Source organism: Ranitomeya imitator, chromosome 2, assembly GCF_032444005.1.
Source record: "Ranitomeya imitator isolate aRanImi1 chromosome 2, aRanImi1.pri, whole genome shotgun sequence".
NCBI lineage: Eukaryota > Metazoa > Chordata > Amphibia > Anura > Dendrobatidae > Ranitomeya > Ranitomeya imitator.
Window position 1 is genome coordinate 666,786,757 of NC_091283.1, and position 17,144 is coordinate 666,803,900.

Below are 17,144 nucleotides of genomic sequence, written 5' to 3' on the forward strand. Positions count from 1 at the left end.
GTGATTCTCTAGGTCATTACGAGTCCATAGACACCTAACATGACTAGGTTATTTTTTATCCAAGTGGTGAAAAAAAATTCCAAACTTTGCTTAAAAAAAAAAAAAAGTGCCATTTTCCGATACCCGAAGCGTCTCCATTTTTCATGATCTGGGGTCGGGTGAGGGCTTATTTTTTGCGTGCCGAGCTGACGTTTTTAATGATACCATTTCGGTGCAGATACGTTCTTTTGATCGCCCGTCATTGCATTTTAAAGCAATGTCATGGCGACCAAAAAAACGTAATTTTGGCGTTTCAGATTTTTTTCTCGCTACACTGTTTAGCGATCAGGTTAATGCTTTTTTTTATTGATAGATTGGGCGATTCTGAACGCGGCGATACCAAATACGTGTAGTTTTTTTTTTTTTTTTATTGTTTGATTTAGGATGGGGCGAAAGGGGGGTAATTTAAACTTTTATATTTTTTTCATATTTTTAAAAAAACATTTTTTTTTTTACTTGTGCCATGCTTCAATAGCCTCCATGGGAGGCTAGAAGCTGGCATAGCCTGATCGGCTCTGCTACATAGCAGCGATCATGAGATCTCTGCTATGTAGCTGAAATGCAGGTGTGCTGTAAGCGCCGACCACAGGGGGGCGCTCACAGCAGACCGGCATCAGTAACCATAGAGGTCTCAAGGACCTCTATGGTTACCTTCCTGATGCATCGCCGACCCCCGATCATGTGACGGGGTCGGCAATATCATCATTTCCGGCCGCCCGGCCGGAAGCGCCGGTTAAATGCCGCTGTCTGCGTTTGACAGCGGCATTTAACAGGTTAATAGCGGTGGGTGAATAGCGATTTCACCCGCCGTTATTGCGCGCACATGTCAGCTGTACAAAACCTCTATGGGGGGTGGAGCCGCATATTCATTACTGTATATGAGCGGTGCCATGTGACCGCTCAATACAGGAAGAAGATGCAGCGCTGGAAGAAGCAGGGACTGCAGGGACCGCGCCGGGAGCAGGTAAGTATAATTACACAGCCCCTGCTCCCCCTCCCCTGCCGACCCCCGGGTATGACTCGAGTATAAGCTGAGAAAATGGGCTGAAAATCTCGGCTTCTACTCGAGTATATACTGGAGAGAGGGATCCGCTCCACAGGAACAGGAAACCTACAGAAAATATAAGGGGGCGGTCCTCCTCTCCTCAGTTTAGATTTCAGAGTACCAGGAGGACCGCCAGTATTAGGCAAATACTATTATTTTATGCTCAAACTTATTTACTCTATATTCGATAAAAAATTAACTTATTAGTGCATTCTATATTAACTTTAGGGAGGGAAGTGAGAGGATGCTGTTGTGGACCCACTAAAAGAGCATTACCGGTAAGTAATCCGGCTTTTTACTCTACGCCACAACAGCACCCTACTGGAGATTTTCCAGAGACCATTACCTAAGGAGGGACGACCGTGCTGAGGACAGTCCTGCCAAAGTCTAGATCAGAAGTTGATGAAAGGTCAAACCTATAGTGGTTATAGAAGGATCTGACCATGTTGCCGCCTTACATATGGTTTCATTCGGAACATCCCCTCTTTCGGCCCAGGAAGATGCCATAGCTCTGGTAGAATGCTCTGTAATGCCTTCCAGAGGGTTTTAATTTCTCGCGGAATAAGCCAGACTGATAGCCTCCCTAATTCACTGGGATAAGGTGCCCTTTGTTAATCCATGCCCCTTATTGCGGCCCTGGAAGGATATGAACAGAGCCCTACACGGTCCTCAACTCCTGGTCCTTTCAATGTATTTTAATACTATTCTCCTGAAACTTCTGTTCCTCAGGAGTGGAACGGTTGCTAAAAAAAGGTGGGAAGAAGTATTTCTTGCGATCTTTGACATTTTTTTGCTACCTTAGGAAGGTAAGAGGGGTCTGGTTTTAGAATCAACTTATCCTGAAACGTTAGAAGGAAAGGTGGATCTATAGATAGGGCTTGAATGTCACGGACTCTTCTAGCAGAAGTTAGTGCAACTAAGAGGGATGTTTTTAGTGATAGGTATTTTGGTGATATTGAGTCTATTGGTTCAAAAGGAGAGTCTGTTAGGGCTTCTAGAACTAGGTTTAAATCCCAGGGAGGAATTCTAGGCATGTCAACGGGACTGATTTGTTTGCAGGCTGTGATAAATCAGGACACTCACTTATTTCCTGCAATATTATGACCATAGCGGGCCCCCAGTGCTTGGACCTTCAATGTATTTACGGACAGACCTAGTTCTTTTCCTTTTTGAAGGCATTCTAAGATGGGTTGTATTGGAATTTCTGAAATATTAGAAGATGTATGGAACTGTAGGAATTTCCTCCATATTTTAGAGTATATTTTTGTGGTAAAATGTTTTCTGCTTTGAAGGAATGTGTCAATCCTTCTGAGAACCCCCTTGATTTTAGAATTTGCCTTTCAAATTCCAGGCCGTCAGGTGGAGATTGTCCACCTGAGGGTGGAAAAAGGGTCCCTGGAAGAGTAGATTGGAGATTGAGGGAAGGACCCAATGGTCTGAGACCGACATGGTTTGTAGCCACGAGAACCATGGTCTCTTGCGCCAAAATGGTAGTGTTATTCTCGCTCCTTCCTCTCTGATCTTTCAAATGACTTGTGGCAATAGTATTATCAGAGGGAAGGCGTATGCCAGATTGAATCGCCAGATGATCTGCTAAAGATACTGAGGCAAATTTCCGTACTTGTTTGTTTTTCATTGTGGCGAAGAGATCTATTTGAGGATGACCCCATAGGAATACTATCTTTTGGAAGATAAGATGGTTTAGGTACCATTCCCCCTGTCGTAGAGTGTGTCAACTTAGGAAGTCTGCCTGCTGGTTGTTTTCCCCCTTTATGTGAAGCGCAGAAAGGGATAACATGTTTTTCGGCTAGGTCCAACATATCTCCAGCGGAAGACATCAGAGTCTCTGATCGAGTACCTCCTTGTCTGTTTAGATATGCCACTGTTGTGGTGTTGTCGGAAAGGATTCTGACATGTTTTCCTTGCTGCTGTGGAAGAAAATGGTATAATGCTAATTTACTGCCTTTAGTTCTTAAAGGTTAGATGAATGCGGAGTTTCCTCTGCATCCTATAACCCTTGGCAAAAACAATTTCCCATATTGGCGCCCTATCCGCGGGGACTGGCATCAGTGGTTATAATATGGGATGATGTTATTACCCACGGAACACCACTCATCAAATGGTTACAATCTAGCCACCATATTAAAGAAATCAAGACTTCCTGAGATAAGGTTATTTTTGTCTCAAGATGACCAAGTATTCGTCTTTCCTCTCGGAGAATCTGGTGTTGCAATGTCCGGGTATGGTATTGTGCCCACTTAACTGCTGGGGTACAGGAGGTGAGGGATCCCAATAGTGACATTGCTTTCCTCAGGGACATGCGTGGATTATCCATCGCAGCTGTACCTTTGTGTATGATGAGTGATATCTTTACCTGAGGGAGAAGACACTTTTGGCTTGTGGAGTCTAGATGAAACCCTAAAAACGTCTGGAGGGAAAGTGGAATAAGTCTGGATTTCTTGACATCGATGATCCAGCCCATATCCTGTAAAGATGAAATTGCGTGAGCTAAGCAGTCAGCACACTGGATAGCTGAATTTCTGATGACTAAAAAGTAGTGATGAGCGAGTGTACTCATGCTTGGGTTTTCCCCGACCATGCTCGGGTGACCTCCGAGTATTTATGACTGGTCGGAGATTTAGTTTTCATTGTGGAAGCTGAATGATTTACAGCTACTAGCCAGGCTGAGTACATGTGGGGGTTGCTTGGTTGCTAAGGAATCCCCACATGTAATCAAGCAGGCTAGTAGCTGTAAATCATTCAGCTGCCGCGATAAAAACTAAATCTCCGAGCAGTCAAATACTCGGAGGTCACCCGAGCGTGCTCGAGTACACTCTCTCATCACTACTAAAAATTAATCCAGGAAGGGTAAAATTAAGGTCTCTTTTTGACGAAGGTAAGCCATCACCTCCAGAATCACCTTGGTGAAGATTCTTGGCACTGTGGAGAGGCCAAAGGGCATGGCTGCATACTGGAAATGACAGATCTCGCCTTCGAATGTCACCGCTACCCTGAAGTATCTTTGGAATCTGTCGTGGATAGGGAGATGGTAATAAGCATCTTTTATATCAATGCCCCCCCATCTTGCAATTTGGGAAAATGAGTTTAATGGTGGATCTGATTGACTCCATTTAAAATTTATGATTTTGAATAAATGAATTATTTTTTTTTTAGGTTTATGATTGTTCTAAATGAACCATCGGGTTTGAAAACTAGGAATAAGGGAGAATAGAATCCTCCACCTTCTTGCCCTTCTGGAACCCTGACTAAGACCCTTTTGGTTAATGGGGTTTGAATTTCCACCTCAACGGCCTTTTGTTTTATTGGCGAGTTGAGGGATGTTATAATAAAAGACATGTGGGGAAATCGAATGAATTGTAATTTAATTCCTTTTCTGATTATATTCAGAATCCACGAGCTGGTTGTGATTTTTTCCCACAAAGAGAAGAAAAATTTTAATCTACCCCTACTGGGGTAACAGGTTATTCAATATTTGTTTTCTTTTGGGAGGTTGAGTCTTTTGAACATAGTACCTCTCTGTTTCTCTTCTTTTGTGGCCCATCTTGTTGGCCTCTCTCTCTGCCTTCTCTTGACGAATGGTCTTCTCTTAAAGGCCCTCCCTCACATGGGATAGCGCAGATTGTTTTTGACCGTGTCCCCTTTCCAGCTTTTCATCCATAAGGCCCGTCTGGCATTATTTACCAGACCTACGGATCTTGCTGCTAAGCGAAGAGAATCTGCTGATGCGTCAGCCATAAAGGCTGCTGCCCCTCTAATTAAGGAAATAGCAGCCCGTAATTTTTCTCTCAAGACTTGGTGCTCAATTTGTTGGTCCAGTTGGTCAATCCAAATGAGCATTGACCTAGTGGTGCATGTACTGGCTACTGCTGGTTTGAATATGCTTGTAGTTGCCTCCCATGACCTTTTTAAAGATGACTCCGCTTTACGGTCAAAAGGGTCAGAAAGTAGGCCAGCATCTTCCACTGGTAACGTGGACTGCCTAGAGGTAGAGGCAACGGCTGCATCCACCTTGGGGACTTTAGTCCATGTTAGTAGCTCGTCACTAAATGGATATTTTCTTTTTGACGCTGAAGGGAGAAAGATTCTTTGATCTAGTTTCTCGCATTCTCTATTTATCAAAGCCTTGACAGCCGGAATTACTGGGAAGGCTCTCCTTTTTCTCTCCGCTAAACCCGCAAACATTATGTCCTGCGTGCTTTGAGCGCCTTTTGTCTCCTCACACCCCATAGTGTCTCTTACCGATTTCACTAAATTGTCCACACAATCCAAGAGAAAACATGATCGTCCCTCAATTTCTGATGAGGATGATGCAATTGAAGAGTCTGAGACTATTTCCTGGTCATTATCGAACTCTGTTGAGGATATTGTTTTTTTACTCTTACTTTTTGCGAGTGTTTTTGCTTGGTTCATAGCTTGCAATTCCTCCTTAATTATGGCACGTATGTTCGTAATTGACACTGCTGCGTGTCTCAGTGATGCAGTCCTTACAAAGTTTCTTAGGGTAAGAATCGGGAAGAGGCTGGCTACATAAGGCGCATTGCTTATGTTTTGATTTTTGTCTCTTTTTGGCCTGAGGAGAGGGAGACATAGCGAGAGAAAAGATAAAAGAGGGGGGTGTCAGCTTAATAGGTAGAGTTTTAACACTCACCCAGTGAAGCTATCGGTACCGGATCAGGAGGCCGAGGTACAGAGTCCTGGATCTGGAGTCAGCCGAGTTGCTTCTGTGGCCGGCAACTCTGGTTCCCTGCTGGAGCGGTCCTTGGGGGGGGGCTGCTGAGTCTTTTGCTGGAGGGTCCATAGTCTGGCCTGGGGATGACATGGTACATCGCCGAAAAAAAAGCGCTGTCTGATTTTTATAGAAGGCACCATCCTTTTTTTTTTTTTTTTAAAGGACACCTCCTAACAGCTCCGGGTCTGTTCCTGCGGTACTGCGCATGCGTGAATTGGCGCATGCCTGATCCCCCCCCTGCTGATCTCGGCCTGTGCACCCCGGAAGTTCAACCTCTACTTCTGGGGCAGGAGCATCTGCGGCGTTCGCGCATGCGCGGCCCGGGATTCTGCACCGGACCGCGTTCCGAAATGCTGCCCTCACCCGACTTTTTGTCGGCCAATGCTCACATTCCCACCTCCGGCGCCACTATCAGCCTGCAGCATGTTCCCAAGTGAGACCGGCGGCCCGCCCCGGTCCCGGTCATCACCTTCAGCCATCCTTCAGACGAGGAGGGAGCCATCAAACGGCACCCCCCCGATGCTGCTTCTGGACTGCAGCCCCTACCGTTCCTGCAGACACCGCACAGGCGGCATGCATTAGTCCAGGTATGTGTTGTTCTTGTAGGAGAATCCTGCCGTTCCCGTAGGAACAGGAAACCTAAACTGAGGAGAGGCGGACCGCCCCCTTTTATTTTTTGCAGGTTTCCTGTTCCTGTGGGGTGGATCCCTCTCTCCAGTAGGGTGCTTTCGTGGCGAAGAGTAAAAATGCTGTATATAACATACACAAATGAGAAGGCTTTGGTGCACTGTAATGCCTTCCTTAATTTGCATAGTCAGAACTTCCCAGTCTCTGACAGTGAAAGCTTGGCCAGCGCACTCTGAAACCTAACCACGCGGTACTGTGCATGTACATAGACTGTGAAGGAATCAGCGGCACACATAGTACCATGGAGGGTCCCTCTTGCACCATTGCCTCCTGTCATGACACCGTGGAGAAGAGGTGGTGCCATGATAGGAGGCAATTCTAGGTGGAGAAGAGGTGGTGCCATGATAGGAGGCAATTCTAGGTGGAGAAGAGGTGGTGCCATGATATGAGGCAATTCTAGGTGGAGAAGAGGTGATGCCATGATAGGAGGTAATTCTAGGTGGAGAAGAGGTGGTGCCATGATAGGAGGCAATTCTAGGTGGAGAAGAGGTGGTGCCATGATAGGAGGCAATGAAGAAAGGGGGACCTGCCACCATACTTTGTGTGCGCCAATGATTGCTTCATATGTTAATGTTCAGGCTACGCTTTCTCTGGCCAAGCGTGTCCTGTCAGAAACAGGAAACTGTTCAGTATGCAAATGGAGGAAGTATTAAAGGTGCACCTAGCCACAGCAAGGGTGCAAAAAAACACCATCATTTGCATTTGGAATGTAAAGTTTTCAAACTAATTTCAACGGTGAAAAGCAAATTGCTATTATGATTTTTGTAGGAGCCAAGTCCCCTACAAAACTGTTTAATTAGTGCAATTTGCATTTCAGTGTTGACAGATTCCCTGTAAATTAAGAAAGAGCAGAAGGACCCTCCCTTAAACCATCAAGTAATGGTTTTCACTTCAGTGTAATTACTGTCAGGTTAGAACCATATGTACATGAAGAACATGATCATATCTGACCACTTCATGGCTTGCACCCTGAAGTTCTCACTAGTTTCCCTTCTGCAGCCTATATGCCTCATTTTCAGCTGCAGAGTCTGAGACTATATGCAATCACGTCCACCATGCACTGAAGATTCTGCTCCCCAAGAAGCATGGAGGAGCACCTACTGCAGTTCTGAGCAGCTAAGAACAGGGTGGGAAAGAATACTAACAGCTGCAGCAGGTTAGTTCTCTTCTCTCTGAAGCTGCTCCCTTACCTACTTCTGCACCGCCTCTGCATAGACTTCTATTGGCAGCAGTTGTAACATGAATGCACAATGAAGCTGAAAATCCATCTAACTCTCTTCCTCGTTATAGACTGATTTTAGAAGTGAATAATCATTGTAGGATGAAGGGAGAGGAGACACAGCGGCTAACAAGCGGGAAAAAAAAACATTTTGCTGTATTCACTTAAGTCTGGGGATTTATTTAACTATGTTACTATTTATTAGGTTCTGTAGAAGGACGTAGATCTGGGGATTTATTATGATGGAATATAGGCTGAACTGGATGGACAAATGTCTTTTTTCGGCCTTACTAACTATGTTACTATGTTACTTGTACTATTGATTCATGAAAAGTTTGTTAAAGTGACAGCAACTTGTCCTCTTAGACCCTCATTAATCAGTAATCAAATGATACTTCAGCAAGAAGTCTATTATTTGAGGAGCTGAGGCTTACACCACACTCAATGCAATATGAATAGAGACCAAGTGAAAATAATATGTCCACAAAGAAAAGTCCTTCTAAAGATCACTGAACTAGCAAACATGGCACTATGAGGGGGCGACTGACCTGTTGTCCCCAGTGATACATGCCGCACAGGTGCCTGTTGGCTGCTCACTTTGCTCATAGTAGTGGGCATCAACGTGTACCTCTTCAGTTTTCTTTTTCAAGATTTCTCCAAACTTGTCTTTGCCAATGCATCCAAAAAACGTGGCCACCTTAAAGGGCTTCTGGATCATCCACTGTAATATAAAGAAAATTGGGATTTTCAAATTTTCTGTAGATCAAAGGAAAGCTTCCGTAACGGGATATTCCTAGACAAAACACTACAGAAGTTCAATTCAGAGTTGAATAAAAAAACAGACATATTTGGGTTTTTTTTCTTCCTAAAGCCAAAGATACATTTCTAATGGGATGGCACTGGAAATGCTCCTTTTTTGTATCCTTTGGAAGAATAGAATTAGGATTATTCTGTTTCTGTGTTTATCAGAAGTGGAAAATAAGATACAACATGGCAGGAGGAGATCCCAGGTCCAGTAATCACCTGCATGAAACAGACCCAATAAACAAAGTGATGAAAAGCAGATGCCCTTAAATCGGATTTGTTCACATTAATGATTTAACACCCAGATCAAGTAATGGGGATTTTTTTAGTTTTTATAGCATGACAAAAAAATTAGTGCAGACGAAACTGTTCAGGTCCAACTAAAACGAATCTCACAGCTGGATCTGTTCTACCACTGATGTGAATGTGAACAGGTCAGATGTAAGTGCACCAGCTTTTCATCACAGACTAATCTACCATCATTTTTTTGTTTATTGGGTGTGCTTCAAATGGATGATCACGGGGCATAAACATCCTGTTGTGTAAAGTTTTGTTATATTAGGGGAAAAAAACACGCAAGAACACACTACTGTTCAACACAATGCCAAAAATTATCTGCAGAACTGCATAGGAGTTCGTTCTGCTGAGAGATGTAGTCTTAGCAGATAATGATAGGACCGCCATTCAAGTTATGTGAAGCGCGCCCAGAAAAAAAAAAACTTGTTCTATCACACAGATAGAGGACAGACATCTGTCTGAGGTGCCTATGGCTACGTTCACATTAGCGTTGCGCGCCGGTGCGTCGGCGACGCAACGCGCGACGCACGCAAAAACGCTGCGTTTTGCGACGCGTGCGTCGTTTTGACGAAAATCGGACGCACGAAAAATGCAACTTGTTGCATTTTCGTGCGTCCGACGCTAGCGTCGAAAACGACGCACATGTCGAAAAACGCAAACAAAAAAACGCACGCGTCCCCTATGTTAAACATAGGGGTGCGTCGCCGCTGCGTCGCCGACGCAACAGCGGCGCACATTAGCGTAACGCTAATGTGAACGTAGCCTTAGTGACTCCTGAGGGGGTCGGACCCCATGACCCTGGAGGTCTCCTCCAACTCTAACATTCTAGGATTCTATCAAACTTTGTTGAGATTAGGCTGTAGAAATAGTCTTAAGCATAAGTGCATTTAATGTCCTTTGTGGGAAATAATGCAATACACAGTATGTAGTAGAAGATAAATACAAGGTAGCCATACTCTTAGAGCCCATGCTAATTTTACATTACAGAATGGAGGTGCAGGTGAGGAGCTTTTTATGATGAGAAGGCTTTGCTTAGCATGGGAGAGGAAGGAAGGAATTAACTATCGCAGAGACTGCTAATAATATCAGGGATGGAGGGAGGATAATGAGGAGAGGGCTGGGGGAGATACTGTAAGCCAGCCTGCTTCTCATTACAGCCCATAAGCTTATGCACTCAATCTTCAGGGTGAACTAATTAAAGCTGCACCGATTTGCTGGCACAATGAAGAGACAGTAGGGACACACTGAATTGATTCTGTACAACATAAAAAATGCCATTAGTAATGATAGGTATTGTGCTGGGTCGCAGAGAGGTGAACAGCGATTAAATCTAAATTCTACATAACACATACCGTTCACAGGCACTGACCACTATAGCTAATTTGTTAGGAATATTCGTTGTAACCTTGCTAAACCAATAAGTCTTTAAAGGTATGTTTCCACTTTCAGGAAACTTTGCGTGTGACGCTGCATAGAGCCACAGCGTCAAAAACGCAGTGTCCAGATGTTACAGCATAGTGGAGGGGATTTCATGAAATCCTGTCTCCACTATGCATTAAAAGACGCATGCGGCAGACCCACGAAAACGCACATGCGGCGCGTCTTAAGAACTGCATGTCTCGCAGCTGTTCGACTGTTTATTAGGCAATCCCTGCATGCATTGCAACAGTCAAACAACCACTTGACATGCAGCCACGGCATCTTGAGCATAATATTTGAGCACGCCCAAGATACTCTGTTAGTACACAAGCACGGATAAAACCTTCTCCAAGCATGTTCCCTCATCACTAATATCTAGCTATAAATGGCTCCAAAAACAATTCGGAATACAGTTGTGCTGAAGTGCAGTCATTTGCATTACTCCTAAAATCAGGATTGCAGACAGTCTAGAGAGGCCGTACTGGGCCCCTGGCCATCAAGGAAGGCCGACATGAGGGGGTCATGTGTGACTATAGGAGCCTTAGGGCTGAGTGGGGTAGTACGGGGTTAAATTTCTGCAGCTATTTTTGAAAATGGGGCGGGATCAAAGGGGGGGGGGTTAGCAGGAGGAGGGAGAAGTGGGTTTTAGGGCTGGTTAGCAGGAAACCGCCATTTTGCGGTACACTGCTGGAGGACTCACTCACCTGCCTGTGAGCGAGCGAAGCTTTGGCGGTCCGCAGTTATGGAGGTGGACGCTTTACTCCAGAGCCTGAGAGAAGCGGCGAGCACACAGGGCACGGCATGGCTGCAACAGTCGGTGAGCAGCCTTTTAAGCGGGGTGGCGACGGGTTCTGCCTAGGTTCCTCCGGAGGGACGCCGGCCACGGAGGTCCAGGCCTCCGGCGCACCTGAACCCTGAAGTTACCCCCCGGGCTCGCCTTAAGGGCTTTGGCGCCGACATAGGAGCCCCTCCAGCTGGCGGTACGCGCCGCGGGACAGCCATGTCTCGCGGCAGAGCTGGGAGGAATCCGGCTACTCGGCGTGGCCTGCGTCAGTCTCTTCCTCATCTTCCAGTGCACGTTGGGTATCCGGAGCAGGAACGGCAGGCGGCACCAGTTCAGGTGAGCCGGCCCAGCACGCGATGGCAGGGAGAGCCACGAGACGGGGGCCTTATCACCAGGCCCCTCAGCTCGAAGCACAGCACGGGCGGCGTCACGCCGGCCTAGACAGCAGCGCATCTCAGGGATGACTTTGGCGCAGGTGCACAGGCCAGCAGAAAGTGCAGAGCGTGCCACATCCCCCTCTCAAGGCAGCAGGGATTCCCAGCGCGGGCAACCTTCTGTCAGCCCAGATACCCGGACCCCAGAAGAGGCGACTACAGGGCCTTCCGTTCCAATGGTGGGGGCGATGCAAGGCAGCATTCGGCTGGCTCAAGTATCCAGTGAGCAGCACGGAAAGATTACAGATGAGGAAATACGACGCCAGGCTACAGGATCTTCGGCTGCCGGGTCCACAGCGCTCGGGCAGCTTGGTGAGAACAACCCCTTTTTCTCTTATCCCCATTTGTTAACCTCGCCTGGGGGTGGTGGTCAGGATATGCTTACAGAGGGGGTTAGCGGAGGGTTGAGCTTACTTATGCATGTGCTTAGAGATCTAGCGTCTTTGCGGGGGTCCGGGGGTGGGCAGGTAGGGGCGGCCCCGTCTGCTGCGTGGCTGGGAAACACAGAGGAATTCCGGGTATGGGGGTCTGTTAAGAGAGGGCTGCAATGTGACTGTGAGGGACGTAATGTCAGAAAGCTCGAGGAATGAGAGTGTAGGGGCAGGTGCCGCCGCACCCTCGGCTACGGTATCTGTGGCTAGTCAGGCAGGGGATGGGGAAAAAGAATTTGATGAGATTGGATGATGCGGCACGGGGCGAAGTATATGTTTGTTTTGAGGGCCCTTTAGGGGCACATCTAAAAAAATGAGACTAGGGAAAAAAATATGGAAAGAGGAATACGTTGAAATATTTTCTTTATTACCCCTGGAGCGATTTAATTTGGATAGATTAAGGAAGGATGATTCAAAAAAGGAAGATGAGGAAAAGAGGAGATATAGATTAATTCCCAGAACTTTTACGAATTGGCTACAGGCATTCGCTATTCTGGCCAGTGTAATCGGAGAGAAGGCTCCTGAGAATTGTTCAGGCCTTTTTTGTTATATGGACGCTATAGGAGAAGCTTACCGAGTGTACAGGGGTCAAGGTTGGTTGAGATATGATGAGCAATTTCGCCGAACGGAAGGCGGTTAGGCCTAGCATTCGATGGGACCACAAAGATATAGCTCTCTGGATGTGGGTGATGGTCCCATCACGTATAGGGTATGGCACTCAGTCCTTTCCAGGAAGCACCGGGGGTTCAAACCAGTCGGGACACTCAGCGGCGATAGAGAGGACTGTGTTTTGCATTTAACGAGGGGTCTTGTAAATTTGGGGCAAAATGCAAATTCAAGCACGAGTGTGCAACGTGTGGGGGCACGCATGGATCACCAAAATGTTTCAGGGGAAGCAGACAAAAAGGGGGAGAGAGTTGAGAAAAGAAGAAATGACACCAATTCGGCTGGAAGAGATGGTGCATTTTTTAAATAGATACCCAGATAGGGCGGTGGCTGTTTTGCTGGAAGAAGGTTTTAGGGATGGCTTCCCATCAGTTGAAATGGCAGTTAATTTTACTAGGAAGAATTTAAAATCGGCTTTGCAGTTTCCTGAGGTAGTAACTGAAAAGTTGGAGAAGGAAGTTAACCTGGGTAGGATGGCTGGTCCGTTCACATTTCCTCCCATGCATAATTTGAGGGTGTCTCCGATAGGGATAGTCCCAAAAAAGGAACTCAATAAATTTAGGATGATACATCACTTGTCTTTTCCAAAAGGGTCATCGGTAAATGACAGTATTGATCCTCAGTTATGTTCAGTAGTTTATACTTCTTTTGATGCAGCCATGGATTGGGTTCATTTTTTCTTAATTTCGACTCTGCAAAAACTCTGACTGTTTCACTTATTCATTCTCGTCTGGACTATTGTAACTCTCTACTAATCGGTCTCCCTCTTGCAAAACTCTCCCCGCTCCAATCTGTCCTGAATGCTGCAGCCAGGATCATATTCCTCACCAACCGTTACACCGATGCCTCTACCCTGTGCCAGTCATTACACTGGCTACCCATCCACTCCAGAATCCAGTACAAAACTACTACCCTCATCCACAAAGCACTCCATGGCTCAGCACCACCCTACATCTCCTCCCTGGTATCAGTCTACCACCCTACCCGTGCCCTCCGCTCCGCTAATGACCTCAGGTTAGCATCCTCAATAATCAGAACCTCCCACTCCCGTCTCCAAGACTTTACACGTGCTGCGCCGATTCTGTGGAATGCACTACCTAGGTTAATACGATTAATCCCCAATCCCCACAGTTTTAAGCGTGCCCTAAAAACTCATTTGTTCAGACTGGCCTACCGCCTCAATGCATTAACCTAACGATCCCTGTGTGGCCTATTTATAATAAAAAAAAAAAAAAAAAAAAAAGGTTCCTCGCATCATGTTCTCATACACTTTATGCAGTATTAGCCCTCTGTGTCTGTACTGCTACATACTTAGGCAGGTAACTGGTTCATGCAGCTTTACATGAACACCTGAGCCTTACACTATAGCTGGTCCGAATAACTAAAGCAATTGTTACCATCCACCTCTCGTGTCTCCCCTTTTCCCCATAGTTTGTAAGCTTGCGAGCAGGGCCCTCACTCCTCCTGGTATCTGTTTTGAACTGTATTTCTGTTATGCTGTAATGTTTATTGTCTGTACAAGTCCCCTCTATAATTTGTAAAGCGCTGCGGAATATGTTGGCGCTATATAAATAAAATTATTATTATTATTATTATTATTATTATTCATTTTTGTGGACAGGGTGCCAAGTTTGCAAAGACAGACATTGAAGCGGCGTTTAGGCTTCTACCTGTTCATCCAGATAGCATGCATTTGTTGGGATGTTATTGGAACGGAGGATATTTTGTTGACCGCTGTCTTCCCATGGGTTCCCATGGGTTGTTCACGCTCTTGTGCGTATTTTGAAACCTTTAGCACATTTTTGGAATGGGTGGTGAAAGATGTGTCAGGTTTAAAATCATGTATCCATTATCGTGATGATTTTTTGTTTATAAGTCTGGCTCAGAACGCAGACTGTTCTTTGTTATTGCATTCAATGGAGAGGGTGGCTAAGAGTTTTAGGGTTCAGTTAGCGGAAGACAAGATGGTGGGACCAGTTACCGTTTTGAGTTTTTTAGGTAAAAAAATTAATACAGCAGAAATGGTTTGTAGATTACCTGATGAAAAAGTTAGTGCCTTGCGCGAGGAAGTGTTGAAAGCATGTGCTGCAAAGAAATTGGTTACACGAGGTACAATCTCTGCTAGGAAAATTGAATTTCGCTTGTCGGATCATGCCGATGGGCCGGGCATTTAGCAGGAGGTTATCGTTGGTAACATCGGGCATTAAATCTCCTGTTCATTTCATTAGGTTGAAAAAAAGTTACGGGAAGATTTAGCAGTTTGGTCAAAATATTTGGAGAATTACAATGGTAAATCCATATGGATCGATCCGGTGGTGGATGCGGATGCTTTAGGTTTGCTCATTGTAGTAGTGGACGAACGCGGTTTCAGTTTGCTTTTTCATGGCACTTGGTTATTGGCAGAGTGGCGTTATTTTTGGAGAGAACGGGGATGGTTGGCGAATCGGGTGCTAATTCATCTGTTTCCTGTTGTGGTGGCTCTGTCATTGTGGGGCAAGAGAATCTTGAATATGAAAATACGCTTTTCATGCCTGTTGGAAGGGGTAGCAGCGGCGATAAATTCCTTGTCAACGGATTCCCCAGTGGTGATTAAAATACTGCAGGGGTTTTCATTTAACTTGTGGATTGTGGCTGAAGTTAGGTCAATGGCATGTAACCCGGTCGTTGTTGCTCTTTCTCATCTCCAGGAGGACCATTTTCGAGAGCTGGTGCCTCAAGCGGATTCAACAGGCCTGGAATGCCCGGCGGAATTGTGGAATCTTCCTGGCGGACAGTAGATCATTTGTTGGCAAACTCTTTGTCCGCTAGGTCCTGGAAACAATATGATCAGGCATGGGGTGTTTGAGAAGATTGGAAGGGGTCTTTAGGAGAGGGATTGCAGGATGAAAGCAGACTGCTGTTGATCGGGCACCTTAAGGAATCGGGCTGGTCCGTGTCAAAATTGAATAAGATGTTAGCGGGGTTGGCCTTTGGTTTTAAGGCCCGTGGTACCAAAGATGTGACAAAGTCCTTTTTGGTGATTCAATTGTTAAAAGGATGGAGAAAAGGGTGGAAGGTCGAGGACATGAGACGCCCGATTTCTTATGAGGTGTTATTAATTCTAGGTACACAGCTGACAACGGTGTGTTTATCACAAGGGGAGGTCAACCTTTTTCGGGCAGCTTTTGCGCTAGCTTTCTTTGGAGCATTTCGCTTAGGGGAATTGGTTAGCCCCTCTAAATTGAAAAAAGGAGGTGTACGGAGGGAGGATGTCAATGTATAGTGATAGGGTGGAGGTTTTTATACGATCCTCTAAGACCGATGTTCAAGGTAAAGGTTGTAAGGTGGTTTTGTTTTCGGTAGCGGGTTCCCCCATGTGTCCAGTTTTGTGTGTGAATAATTTTATGAGACGCGGTGGCATTTTATTCAACCCCTTTTTGGTTTATGAAGATGGTTCATTTTTATCCAGTTTTCAATTCATTGCGGTATTCAAACTGTGTTTGGTATCAGGAGGAATTTCGCCCGTGGATTACAGCGGGCACTCATTCAGGATCGGCGCTGCGACAAAGGCAGCTAAGAGGGGATTGGGCGAAGATGTGGTCAAGAAGATTAGGCGGTGGGAATTGATAAGACTTAGATGTTACATCCGCCCGAATCTAGCTTAATAAGTGTTGGCTAGTTATGTGAAGTTTTTGTCTTAATGGTTTTGTTATTTGTTTCAGGCGGCGAACACCGGCTGGTCTGGATTATGGGCCATTCCTTCGTTTTTTGGGCGGCACTCAGGGCAGCGGTTCGGCCTGAGGGGCGGTAGCTAGGCTTCCCGAGAGATACTGTGATCTTGTGTTGGATCGGAAAGAGTGGGATGGTCTAAAAACAATTTTTGCCGGATTTTAACCGATTTGTACGTTTAGATCGGGCTCCGGATGTGGTGGTGGTTCACTTGGGAGGGAACGATTTGGGTAAGAGGCCCTGTAGAGAATTGATAAAGGACGTGAAGTTTGATATGTTAAGGCTGTGGGTTTTGTTTACAAAAGTTCTAGTTATTTGGTCCGACATTATCCCTAGGAAGGTGTGGCGAGGGGCACGCTCTATTGAAGGCATAAACAAGGCAAGAATAAAAGTGAATATGGTGGTTTCGCGTTTTATGTCACGAAATGGAGCATTGGTGATGCGCCATGCAAATTTGGAATCAGGAAAAGGTGAATATTGGAGATCAGATGGTGTCCACTTGAATGCGATCGGAACAGACATGTGGTGTTTGGCCATTCAGGAGGGTATCGAAACGGGCTTGAGAGTGTGGCGGGACATAAATGTTTGAGGCGTCAGAACATTTATGTTAGTGGCGGGAGAGGGAGGTCCTCGAAGTTGGTGGAAAGGGGGACGGCGGATTGTAGGGGGGGGGGATCTCTATTGGCCCTGGACTCCCCCTGAGTGGATTCCGAGTGGATGTGGTGGATCATTCCGTGGAACGGATGATTAAGGGACTTGGTATTCGGTTGGTTTGGCCAGGTTGGTCACTATCTGGGGGTAAGACTAAGCCTGGAGGCCAAGGAAAAAGAAATTTGCATATCTGCAGTGCTTAATTTGTGG

The 17,144-nt window shown here is 45.9% G+C and overlaps 1 protein-coding gene across 4 annotated transcripts in view; it reads right to left on the reverse strand.

The window, feature by feature from the left end:
• Window positions 1-17,144, reverse strand: part of ADK (adenosine kinase) — a 390,840-nt gene that overhangs the window by 123,983 nt on the left and 249,713 nt on the right. For all 4 annotated transcript variants that reach the window (XM_069753001.1, XM_069753002.1, XM_069753004.1 and 1 more), the window contains one exon: window positions 8,289-8,461. In XM_069753001.1, coding sequence (XP_069609102.1) covers window positions 8,289-8,461 — 173 coding nt within the window. The remainder of the gene's footprint in view (window positions 1-8,288; window positions 8,462-17,144) is intronic.